The following is a 12,896-nucleotide window of genomic DNA, read 5'->3' as shown; positions in this document are numbered from 1 at the left end:
ACACTTGCCCCAAATGTGATGCTCACCCCTGCTCCTTGCCTGATGTGAAAGCTCTTCTGCTCTCTCTCCTCTCCACTTGGCATCCACAGCCTTTTCATTCTTTGCGTGTCACCTCCTTCATGAAGCATTCTCTGATGACATCATACACACATGGATTCTTCCTTCAGTCAACAATTATGCATTAAGAACCATTATTCCAGAAGCTGAGAAGGCTCCTTCCTCCCAATTCTTTTTGTCCACCATTGTCTGTGACTTAGATTTAATAATAGTAATACTGTCCTGGTCTCCCAATAAGTCACTTTATTATATTTGTGGAAAAGCCTCTTAAATGTTTTATTTACTAGTTGGTTCTTGTGTGCAATCTCAATTTAACTGTAGGTGATTTTCCTCATACACATCTCGTATACCTTCCACAGCACATGATAAAGGGCTAAATACCTTAATATTATTTGATGTTAAATATGTTTTCACTTGCAAACCTTGTTAATACTTACTTTTGGAGGGATAGAAGGAAAGAGATATTTTCAGTTGCTGCAAATTGTCCTTAACTTTGTTAGACAAATATTTGTGGAGTTCCTACTATGTGTCAGATACAGGCATAAATATTCTGTTATGATAGGGCCTTAATCACGGATATTTCCCCAGCACCTATCACTGTTTTCTGCACATAATTAATACTCAATAAATATATGTTGAGGGGATATATGAATGTAGCCTCCTTGCCCTCAAGCAACTTATATTTTAATAGAGTGGGGGTAAATGAGATACAGGTGATGAACAAATAAACAAGTAGATAGGCAAGGTAATTTCAGAGCGTGATAATCACTATGGAGAAAATAAAACAGAATACCACATACTAAGCAGTTGTTTGCAAATTTGGAGATTTGCTATCAGCGGAGTCGAGCGACCCCATCAGCATGGCTTGGTGGTAAAGAGGGCAGTCTCTGGAGGCAGATTTCTTGAGTTTACAGCCCTGCCTCCCTCTTTCACTGTGTGGCTCTGGACAAATGACTTAACTTTTCTAGCCTCCTTTTTCCCATCCTCCAACAGTACCTATCCCGCAGGAAGTGAATCGAGGATTACAGAATTGATACGTAAAGTGTTTGGTGCTGTGCCTGGCAATCTGGGAAGCGGTCCGTAAATGTTAGTAATCACTACCGTTGGTCAGGTTAACTCCCTTGGCGCTAAACAGACCCGCTCTGTCCTGAGCCCCGCCCAGATCCGCGCCCCCTGCCGAGGCAGGTAGTAGAGCAGGGCTGAGCAGGGCAGAGTTTTGACCTTGAATTGAGGTCTTAAGAGGCCATGGGGTCGGTGCCCCCCTTCCGTCTGCGAGGGCGGATGGAGGTGGGCAGGCGGACGAGGGCCGCCGAACCGGGTGGGCGGCTGGCCCCAGCCCTCCCTCAGGCGGCAGGCCTAGAGGGCTCGGACCCGCTCACCCCGCGGCCCGGGGCTGCGGGACGTACGCCGGGCTCTCCCTCTGCGCCGGCCTCTCGGAGAGCGGGCGAGAGGGCGGCGCCCCGAATCTTCTCGCCCCGCCCCCAACACAATGGTCGCCAGCGGGGAGCACCGCCCACCCAGGGTGCGAGGCCGCGGGCGGGCTCGCCAGGCGATTGGCCGGGAGGGTTGCGAGGGGCACGCGGGCGGGGGCGGGGGGCGGGCACATGCGCGAAGGCGGTGCGGCCGGCACGCGGCGCTCGCGCTCCCTGCTTAAATGAGCGTGGGCTCGCCGCGCCCGCCACTTCAGCGGGGTTTGCGCCGCGGCCGAAGGCGGGCCGGCCCGCGCAGGTCCGGTCCCTTGCATCCGCGCTCCCCGGCAGCGAGGCGGTCGATGGGACGGAGCGCCGCGGAGCAGGAGGCGGCGCCCGTCGGGGGGCTGGGGCAGCGCGAGAGCCCGTCAGGAGGCTCGGGCATGGCGGGCCGCAGGACCTGAGTCCTACCCCGCGGGCAGCAACCTGGTGGCGGGCGATGGGGACGGAGCGGGGCTGCCGCCGCGCTGAGCCGTGAGCGCCGCGCTTCCGCCGCCGCCTCTTCGTCGCCTCCTCGGCCCCTCGCGAAGCGCCGGGCAGCTCGGGAACATGGCCCTGGAGCAGCTCTACTCGGTCCTCAAAGGTAAGCGCCCAGAGCTGCGGACGGCGCCCCCTGCGGGCGAAGCCGGCGTCTTCGCGTCCCTGCCCGGCGCCGGGCGTCCGACGCGCCCCTTTGTCTGGCGCGAGCGGATCGCGGAGCCCCCGCTCCCGCCGGGATCGACTCGCTCCCCGAGCGCTTCTCCCCAGCCTTCTGCGTGCCGTGGCAGGGGAACCGGGGAGCGCATCGGGACGCGGCGGCTCGACCGGCCCTCCGAGCTGTGCCCTCGTGCCTCTTCCTCGGAATTCCGCACATCGCTTTGCAAAGTTGTGGGGTTTGTGTGAGTGGAGCGTAGGCCGCTCTTTTTCAGCATTAGTAACAAAGTCATTCCGCGCAAACAATAAAAACCCCAGCTGAGGCGTCGCGGAGCTGTTCTTGAAAAGCCCCGCGGTGGCGGGCGGCGGAACGCCCTGCCCGCCGGCCGGGTCCCACCTGCTGCGGCCGCGGAGGCTGCGGCACCACTGCGGGCGCCGCTGCTCCGGGCTGCGCCTTGGCGCTTCGCGGGACCTCAGGATACCTTGCCGCCGGTGTCTGGTTCTTTATGATTTGTTGTACCGGGAATTAAAACAGTCAGCTTGCCAAGTACACAAAGCTCCAAAACATAACTACAGCTGCTTTGCATTTTCCAGGAGGTGTTATTTTAGATTAAAATTTATATACATAGATAATTAAGATGGTGATACAAAGTTGTTTCTGAAAATCGGACTGAATAAATGCTGTTTTCGGTCCTCGGAGGGAAATCACCATCACCAATAAAGGGCTTCCCTTTTCCGCTACTGACTTAGATTGAAAACTGAATAGCTGTGTATTTGTAATGTTATGAAATATTCCCGTTTTTAAATATTGGGTAAGGAGTTAAGGCATTGATTAGCGCTCTTCATTGTATCTTGATATTTGTACAGTGAAAAATGTTGGGTTTTTTCCCACTCCATGTTAACACTTTTCAAATTTGTTTTACTGGAAAATTCTGTATAATTTTGCTTAAAATTTTAATTGCACAAATTATCTACTGTTCAGATATTCCTAAATTCATAATTGAGATTTCAGCAATTTAACTACCCACTGTATACTTACAGGTACAGTTTGTACTAAGGTAGCCTAAGACTTTCTATCTGGTGATTGTTTCGCAGTCACCCCATAAATTATTAATGATTTCCTCATTGTATTAAAATTGTATATCTCTAAAATCAATTTCTGTAGTCTTTCTGTAACTCTCAATTTATATCACCATTCCTTGGAAATGAAGATTTTGTTTTACTTTTTCAGAATAAATTCTATGCATAGTAGGGTTTCTGATAGTGCTCCTTATCTGAATTGCTTCGTTGTCCTCTTTGCCTTAGGGTGTGCAGTAATAATGACATTCCATCTGAGTAGCCCCCTCTGGGGAGAAATCACGTAGATCTATTATACAGCTTTACCTGCAGAACTTGAAACTGAGCTGGATAGGACGGAATCTCTGATACTCCTGGAATGGTGAAGGGTTTTGCAGCTTTTCTGCCTTTGCCTTTGTCGTTGGTACACACTGCCCTCTCTGGCCACCGTGGTGAAGCATTTAGTTGTTGCACCTTTCAGGAAAGGATTCTGTGGTTGATGGCAGAGCTACAGTGAAAACAATGTAGTATCAGGCTTTTCTTTTTTTAATTTTACCCAACCTACACTATTTTTACATGCTGGTGTATTTTTAAAGCTCAAGCTAACTTCTTGTTGTTAGGCTTAGTAGAGAGAAAGCCAGCTATTTTTAAGTCTTCTAAAGTTTATGTATATGTGCTTATAAATATGGGGAATTGGTCTGGAAAGATTCAAGAAATTAAAAGTTGATTCTGAGAAAGGGATCTGGGAGACTGAGAAACAAGAGTAAAGGGAAGACTTCTGTTTCACTGCACACCCATTTGTATCACTTGATTTTTTTTTTAACCAAATGCATTTGTTACCTATACAAACATTGGTATTTTTAATTTTTAAAAATTACCTTTTAAAAAATATTGGCGTTTCCCAGTGCTACCATTCATTGTGTGCACCAATGCCTGAAAAAGCAGCCCTTAAGTATACTGTAAGGTGTAAATTGTTTCAACATTGAAGAGGTTCTTACCAGAAGCAGTTATTTAACATTTACATAATTATGGATATTACCTACCAAAAGCCTTCTTTGGAATATTATGGTCAGTTTCTACTAAAACAAATCAGCCATAATGACTATGTGAAATTTTAAGTAGAAGGTAACTTTGAGATGCCATTGATTCTTTGTTTTACTTCCAGCAGTGAGAACAAAAGGATAACTCTGCTGGGCTTTTAAACCTTTCATATATTGTTAAATCTGAGTAATTCACTTTTAACTGTTTATGGTCACTCCAGGTCTTATAAAATTTGATTTGCCTTCTATCAAAGTTAAGTAAGTATAATAGTCACATGAAAATATTATATTAGTTTTATAAACCCGTTTTTCACTGTTCATATTCATTCTGCACACTTGCTTCAGGAGAATCCTATTAGACGCAGTTAACATTTAAATCTGTATAAACCGTGGTTAAATTTATGGTGTTACAGTGCATAACTATCCCTTGGCACTGTATTTTAAAAATCTTATCTGAGGCTGTGACAAATATTAACTCCTGTCCTTCATCCTTAAGCCTCTTACAAGAAATTAAACCATACAGAAATAAGTACCATAATGAAAAGTTATCCCTTTAATAGGGAAGTTTTTAAACATAGCCTTGGGAAAAATTAACTTTTTGACTTTTTCCCCTGAGTTGGAGAAAATATTTTAATACTGACAGTTGAAAAGTTATCTGTGTTTTGAAACCAAACTCACCTTTTAGGAAAAACATGCAGCCCTTTAATACACGTACATGTGCAATACAAAACAAGTTCAAATCAAAGCCATTTTCAGTCCTTTTAGGAATAAGATAGAAAAAAGATAAACTATAAATAAAGTTCATATCTAAAATTCTAAAAAATAATCCAAGTTCTGCTCTTGGTTACTACCCATTCAGCACAATCTCCTGTCATTTTAAAATTTATGATCCTGCGGAGTAATTTATTTATTTATTTATTTATTTATTTGCCTGCAGCATGCAGGATCTTAGTTCCCCAACCAGGGATCGAACCCATGCCCCCTGCATTGGGAGCGTGGAGTCTTAACCACTGGACCTCCAGGGAAGTCCCTGTTGGTTTTGTTTTTTTTTTATGTGTCCCTGGGGCCCTTTGAGATCCCAGTTATTGTGGTGTTTGAGTTAGAAAGGGGAATCCTAAAAGGTGATCTAATCCAGTGGGTTTCCAAACTTGCCTTAACAGAACTCCCTCAGAGGAACTCTTATGAGTGGGTACTTAAAAACTAAACAAAGAACAGATAAGAACAAGGTTGCTCTGACTGCTGAGGGCCCTCACCCTCTCAGTCGCTCATCAGAGTGGCCCCCGAAGAACTAACGCTTTTTAGCCTCTTTGTTCACAAAATTACAGGGTGTACTAATCTGAAAGTTCAATTCATCCTAGTCAAAATGACATTAAAACATGTTGGTTTAAATATGCCTAGAGTAATATATTGGAAATTATAGCCTTAGTGGGTGAGAAGATACCAAATACTCTTCAAAATGTGACCTGGTCGTGTTAAAGTCTGATGGTAGTTGTTGTGGATGTCTGAGGATTCCTGTATAATTAGAGCATACAAAACTGCCATCTCAAGAGCATTTGACTAACAAGAAGATTGTCACATTCTGCAGGAAAGAGAAAGCACTTCTGCAGTTACTCTTTCTTATAAGTGATTGGCAATGTGATTAGCATGTGGAGGGTGGAGTGATCCCAAAGTTCACCAAGATCCATCTTCTTTCTTAACTACAAAGTAAAATTGAGTTTGATTAAATTAGGGTACTTTTCTGTTCTTTGGAACATAGCTGATGGAAAACAAGTTACTACTACCTCAAGTAGTATATGGACTCTAATTGAACTCCATTTTGCTTTCATTATAGAAAACAGGAGCAGGGAGACCAGTTAGGCGGTTCTTAAATTATGGAGTCTCATGATAGGTTTACCAAACCTTATGTTTACCGCTTAGATGCTAAAAATAGGAAGGCTTAGGAAGAGGTACATTTAATTACTAACAAAGGTAAATTGAGTCAGCTTGAGAAAAGTAAGAGTAGTAGCATATCTGAAAAGGGAAAAAAAATCATTTCTTTTTCCGTCCCCTGATTTATGCTCAGATAAGCTGGGTCATCTCTGTGCCTGCTGTTAACCGAGAAGTGTGCTTGTTAATTTGTTAGTGGGGCTCTGTACTATATGTTATAGTTGCAAAGAAAATATAATCAGGATTCTGCTTAGTCACTTCATGTATTCATCTAATTTTTGTTGAGTGCTGTTATGGGCCAGCCAGTCTTCTAGTCGCTAGAGATGCATCAGTGGATCAGAGAGACAAGTCCCTCTTTCTAGTAGGAAGAGACAGATAATAAGCAAGAAAATAGCAGGTAATATAAGTAATAATTAAAATAGTATTTGTATCATAAAACAGGATGAAGACGAAAATGTAGAGCTTCTTTAGCAGTCGGAGAGGCCTCACAAGACCTGAATAACAGGAAGGAACCAGCCATGTAGAGAGAGTCTAGGCAGAAGGAATAACTAGTCCCTACGGCTAGAATTAGCTTGGTGTGTATAAGTGGGAAGAAGACCTGTGTAGCCATAGATGGTCAGGTGCCACATCACATAGGACCTCTGAAGTCAGAATAAGGAGTATGGATTTATTCTAGATGTAATGGGACTCTGTTGGAAGATTTTATGAAAGGCTATGATGTGATCTGATTTATGTTTTGAAAGGCTCTCTGGCTGCCGGGGACAGAGTAGGCTATAGGGGACTATGGCAGAAATAGCCAGTTTTCTTCCAGTATCCATTTCACCTTTCAGTGATTCTCTGAATTTTAACCAAGCACACAATCACCCAGAATAAATACTAGATTTTCCAGCTTTCCTTAGGATTAAGTGTGGCCATGTGACTAAATAAGTCTGACCAGTTAGATGTGGGTTCAACTTTGGGGAAGTGGTGGTGTATCTGTTGTTCAGTTAAAATTTTTATGTTGAGATCATTGTAGATTCTGGGCAAAAGTTTTTAAAGGAAGGAGGACTGCCCTGTGTCATTTCTTCATTCTTGCTGACTGTAATGCAGACATGGTAGCTGTAAAGAAGATATGGAACCTGGCACTCTAGCATCTATATTGGACCATAAGATGACCCTGGAAATGAAAGTCATGCACAACTGAGCAATAAGACAGAAGGAGCTTAGGTCCCTAGTAATGGTATAGCCTTCACTCTAGCCCTTGACTACTTACCTGCACAGTTTGTTTACTTGACAGAGAAATATACTCTTATCTTGTTTAAACTACTAGTTTGGGTTTTTTATTACTCATGCCAGACCTTATGCTAACATAATAGGAGTGTGCAAAATCAGTGAAAGAAACAAAACCAGACAGAGATAGAGAGCTAGTGAATAGTTACAGAAGTGAAAAGTATGAATGCTGTCTAATAAAATTAATCTTGAGAGAGTTCCTAGAAAAAGCAGGTTTCTAACAGTGTGAACGTTATTTTGTAGAAGCAGAGGGAGGTCCGTGGCAAGTGCAGATGTTCAGAAACAAGAGGTATTTGTAGGGACATTATGAGAATACACATACATATACATACATATATGTAGTAGAGCATTCACCAACATTTCCAAAATCAACTCATCAACTCCTTTGTGCCCACCCTCTGCCCCGCCCCATCCGTCTTGGCCCACACGTGCTCCCACAGTCACCAAAGGAGAAAACAGGCAACTTCTTTCTATTTCTTTCAGTGTACTATCACTCTCCAGTTGCAGTGGTCTTCAAAGTGTGGTGCCAGGGCCAACAGCTTCAGCATCACTAGGGAATTTGTTAAAATGCAAGTTTTCAAGCCCCACCCCAGACCTACTGGATCAAAATCTCTGGAAGTAACCCCCCCTCCAAGTCTGTTTTAATAAGCCCTCCAGATGAATATGATGCACACTAAAGTTTGAGAACTACCGTCCCAATGATTCATTTCTCAAATCTGGAAGAACTGCTGGGTAGAATTTGTACATTTCTAAGCTTTGATATATATATTACCAGGTTAACCTCCCAAAAGCTGTGCCAGTTTACAATCCAGTGGCAGAATAAGTCAGTTTCCTATATCCTGACCAACACTAGAATCTACGTTTTTTTTTAATATTAGTAAGGCAGAATTTCTGCATTTTTTGGGCACATTTTCCTGGTGGCATAATCTTTTATCCCATCTGTTTGTAGTTTTTATTTATGTTCCTGTCTTTTGTAAATGAAGGTGTTCTCCCAAAAGTATAAATATAATTCATCTTTTTTTCAGTCTGCTATTTATTTTCCTACTTATTGATAGCTTGAAGTAGGGACCTACTTTTTTTTCCGAATAATTAACAAGTTATCCCAGAACCATTTATTAAAACTGTCTTCTCACCAAGTGTTTCAAATATCACATATATTTTAATAAATTCTGGGATATATATGTCTGTTTCTGAGCTTTTCCTCTTCTTCCATTTTCTTATCTAAAGGCCCCTTGAGAATAAGGACCATGTCTTCTTTGGTTCATTGTAGTTCTAGGGACTGACTCACTGCCTGTAATACAGTGGATGCTAGTAATGTTTGTTGACAGATCATCTGTTTCTTCCTCTACCGTGGCTACATTTTATAATTACTGTAGCTTTATAGTAAGTATATTATTTTTATGTATTTTAGTCTTTTATTTTTATATTTTCCTTGGCCAATATAAAAAAGTACTTAAGATGACCATCAGAAGCATTTTAAGTACCAAAAAAACACACTGAGATTTTTATTAAAACATCATTAAATATTGTATGACTTACTGGGAAGAAATGTTACTTTCACGTTGTTTTATTATCTAAAACATATTACTTCTCCATTGTATTAAATTTATTTACTTGTTTGTTTAATTTATTTTGGTCTTACTCTCTTCCTTTAATAGGTGTAATCATTTTCCAAGTAATTCTCTTGGGACTTCTAGGTTTTAAAATAACATTGTCTATAAATAATAATTTTGTCTCCTTTCCAGTATTTATTGCATTGGCCAGAGTTGCCACTATTAAGTAACAGTGGAAAGAATAAACCTGACCTTGATTTTTAGTTGATTGGAAAGTACAGCCTTAAACTGGAAGGTCTGGGGACAGGATTGCGGTAGAGAACTCTGATAACAGTGATTCAGTGTTAAAAGGAGTAGCTTGAAGGATTTGTATTTAATACCTTGAATAGCACCTGTCTTTATCATTTAAGCCTTCATTTTTAAGTCAGATCTGTACACTGGTTATTAAACTACACTACATTAAACTCCAGAACCAGAGGTGAGGACATAAGTGGTGGGCAGTACCTTTTTCAAGCATCAGATCACGAGCAATTCTCTGCATAACCAAACTCTGTGGTTGTGGAGTTTAGAATTTTTATTTTGGCATGGATTTCTGCCTTAAAGAATTAGTGCCTTCCTGGGTACATTGTCTTTGAATTCAAAGTGTGAGGTATTTCTGGATTTGAGAAATTATTGACCCTTTTGGTAAGAGAAAGAAGGGAACAAGTGGCACATAGATTGGGACTAAGGACAGAACAGAGCACGACAGCACTGCTTCACGTACTAGATAATTCCAATGTTTGGCATCAGTAGAGTTTGTTTTACTGTCTCAGCCTGATTATAGCAAGCAACTTACAAAGATCCTATTATACAACTAAGCGAAAACTGTTTCTTATGATACCGAATTTAGAATGATTAATAGTCAAAACTATATCACCACAGCTATCACTAAATATTTCTGTCCCTAACTGGTGTGCACATTTGCCTTATTTATATATCATTTTTTTAATTCAGTGGCACAGTTCATTTGGTTGATAAGAGTTGTGAATAGATTTTTTAAACATTTGGCAGGGGGGAATTGTGAGCAACACCCTAAATAAAGTAGAAAAGATTAATAGGGTTATTTGGTCGTGTAATTTTATTTTAATGTGATTTTTCTACCTCAATTGTATATTCTGTGCAAATTCCATAAATCAAGTGTTTTACAAAGCCAAATTTTTATTAGTCATTATGTAGAATAATTTTCCAGGCACAATTCATCTTTTTACCATAGTTTTACTGTTGCTCTCCTGGTTTCAGTTTGGTGATTTCTTACTTTCCCTTTCTGCCTGGTTTTGTATTACTTGCTTAAATACTGTGAATTATAAATTTAAAAACTGGTAAATTGTTACGCCTGTGAATCAGGAGGCAAGGTATAATCACAAAATTTTGACCAGTTGTGTATCATCTGACTGGGATGATATGCCTTGGGAAATAGTGTCCTCTATCAAGATACATTGGTACAGATGGTTGTGATATTTGCTGAATTGTCAAATATCTAACGTTATCCTAGTTTGTTTGTTTGTTTGTTTGTTTTTTGGCTGTGCCTTGCGGCTTGCAGGATCTTAGTTCCCCAACCAGGGATTGAACCCAGGCCCTCGGCAGTGAAAGCACAGAGTCCTAACCATTGGACTGACAGGGAATTCCCTAGTTTTTCTTCTTTCTTTTTGAATGTATTTTATTTATTTTTATTTTTGGCTGTGTTAGGTCTTCATTGCTGCAGGCGGGCTTTCTCTAGTTGCGACGGGCGGAGGCTACTCTTTGTTGCGGTGCGTGGGCTTCTCATTGCGGTGGCTTCTCTTGTTGCGGAGCATGGGCTCTAGGTGTGCGGGCTTCAGTAGTTGTGGCTCGCAGGCTCTAGAGCGCAGGCTCAGTAGTTGTGGCACACGGGCTTAGTTGCTCCACGTCATGTGGGATCTTCCTGGACCAGGGCTCGAACCCATGTCCCCTGTACTGGCAGGTGGATTCCCAACCACTGCGCCACCAGAGAAGTCCCTAGTTTTTCTTTTTGATCAGAAATCTTCTGGGTTTTTTGTTTTTTAAAAACCGTTCAAAATTCATTCTTCTAACTCTGATCCAGTGCCAAGATGTTAAGAGTTTGAAGGAAGGATTGTTCCTACATAGCATGAGATCTTCAACACTGCTAGCAACCGAAGAAAGGGAGGGGAAATTAAAGTTGTTGAGAGAAGACAGAGGAAACAAAGGTTCAACAAGGATACAGGAAACCAAAGATGAAGATGTATGATTAGATTATAAGATGTAAACAGCGTAAGATGACAAGAACTCTTTGTACATTGGTGACTTTGGGTAGTACATGCTGGGTACGTGCTACTGAGTGAACAATGGCTTGACCATCTACCACTCACTTAACTAGCAATCTCTTCAGTGCCTCCACCTCCCTCACCCCTAGACATCCTTTAAGTCACCAATTGCAGTTGACTCTATATCTGAATCATGTTATAAATATCTCCTCCTTCCCATTTACACTACCACTGCTCTGCTTCAAGACCATATCATCTTTGCTTCCTAAATGACCTCTCTTTTTAAAAATTTAGACTCCACACAACCATCAAGATCAGTGGTCTGAAACACAGATGTGATAACGTCACTCTCTAGTTTAAAAACTCACAGTGATTTCTTCTTGTAGTCAAAGGTCCAAACTCTTTAGCATGGCATTCAAGGCTTTTTGCAGTCGGATCTCATCCTACTATTTCTAACCTGATGTACCACTTTCCCCTCCACATGCTAACTGTACTATCGTACTCAGAATTTCACTAACACCGCCTATAGATAAGTGCTCATGGCTCCATGTTTTTGTCTAAGCTGTTTCTTTCTCCCTCTCCTGGGTAGAAGTTCTCTCCAGTCCCACTAGAATATACCTTTTTTTTCTAAAGCTTTCCTCTATTCCTCTTAACCCCCAGCTGAATGAATGGTTCCCTTTTCTGCTTCAATTGTGCTTTCTGTTATGACCCCTGTTAAACTCCTTTCACCTTGTATGGTAGATTGTCTTTGACAATAGGTTGACTCCTTAAGGACGGCAGTTTGTCCTAAAATCTATCATTTATTTAGCAGAATGCTTGGCACATATAAAGTGCTTTGTGCAATGTGCGTCACCTCATTTAATCTTTGCAACAACCTTGTGATGTTGGTGTTATTAGCACAACATCCCCATTTTACCAATAAGTAAACTGAGCTGAAAAGGCCTCACAGCTGGTACAGAGCAAAACTTGAACCCCCACCTGGATCCACCTAACTCCTGAAGTCCATTCTCTTTTAGCTGTTTTGCTGTATTTCTCCCCTACCTCAGTCTGTGTATCCTCAGTGCCTGGTATCCAGTAGGTTCTCTGTATGTGCTTGCTGACCGAATGAATAATAAAAACTCCAGTTTACACAGGAGGCTGATAGTGTGGTTTCCATTGAAAGGGAGAGTGAAAGATATCAGTGCATCATTCTTAAAAATAACATGTTATCTTCAAAACACAAACATATACAAAACAATATATTGTTCATTGGGTATCAGAAATGTTAAACTTGGGGGCGGGGGGTGGGAGAAGCTCCATTTTCTAAATAATGCTAGCTTTCGTAATGCAGGACACAGCATCGTACCGCACAGCTATAGAGTGTCTTAAATTGATTTCTAGGAAACTGCTGCCCCCTTACTTCTGTCTTTATTATGAATGTTCTCACAAGTCAAATAATCTAATTGAACTTTTACTGGCATAATACATTGCAACGCTAGCCATTATGCATGTAAAGTCTTTGAGGAGATGGAGTAAAATAAATACAGGATAATTGGGGTCAGCTCAGTTTGTTAAAAAAAAAGTATGTGTTTTTTAATCCATCATAAATTGAAAAAGTACTATTAGTGCTTGTAT

At 41.7% G+C, this 12,896-nt stretch overlaps 1 protein-coding gene across 3 annotated transcripts in view; it reads left to right on the top strand.

The window, feature by feature from the left end:
• Positions 1-1,706: 1,706 nt before the first annotated feature.
• The window catches only part of NETO2 (neuropilin and tolloid like 2), a 73,469-nt gene continuing 62,279 nt past the window's right edge, over positions 1,707-12,896 (top strand). For all 3 annotated transcript variants that reach the window (XM_082437718.1, XM_082437717.1, XM_082437716.1), the window contains exon 1: positions 1,707-2,109. In XM_082437718.1, the coding sequence (XP_082293844.1) occupies positions 2,076-2,109 (34 nt within the window). In that variant the 5' untranslated portion in view covers positions 1,707-2,075. The remainder of the gene's footprint in view (positions 2,110-12,896) is intronic.

This window comes from Balaenoptera physalus (genome assembly GCF_965194825.1).
Source record: "Balaenoptera physalus genome assembly, chromosome: 19".
In the NCBI taxonomy this organism is placed as follows: Eukaryota; Metazoa; Chordata; class Mammalia; order Artiodactyla; family Balaenopteridae; genus Balaenoptera; species Balaenoptera physalus.
This window is presented reverse-complemented; position numbering and strand designations above follow the sequence as displayed.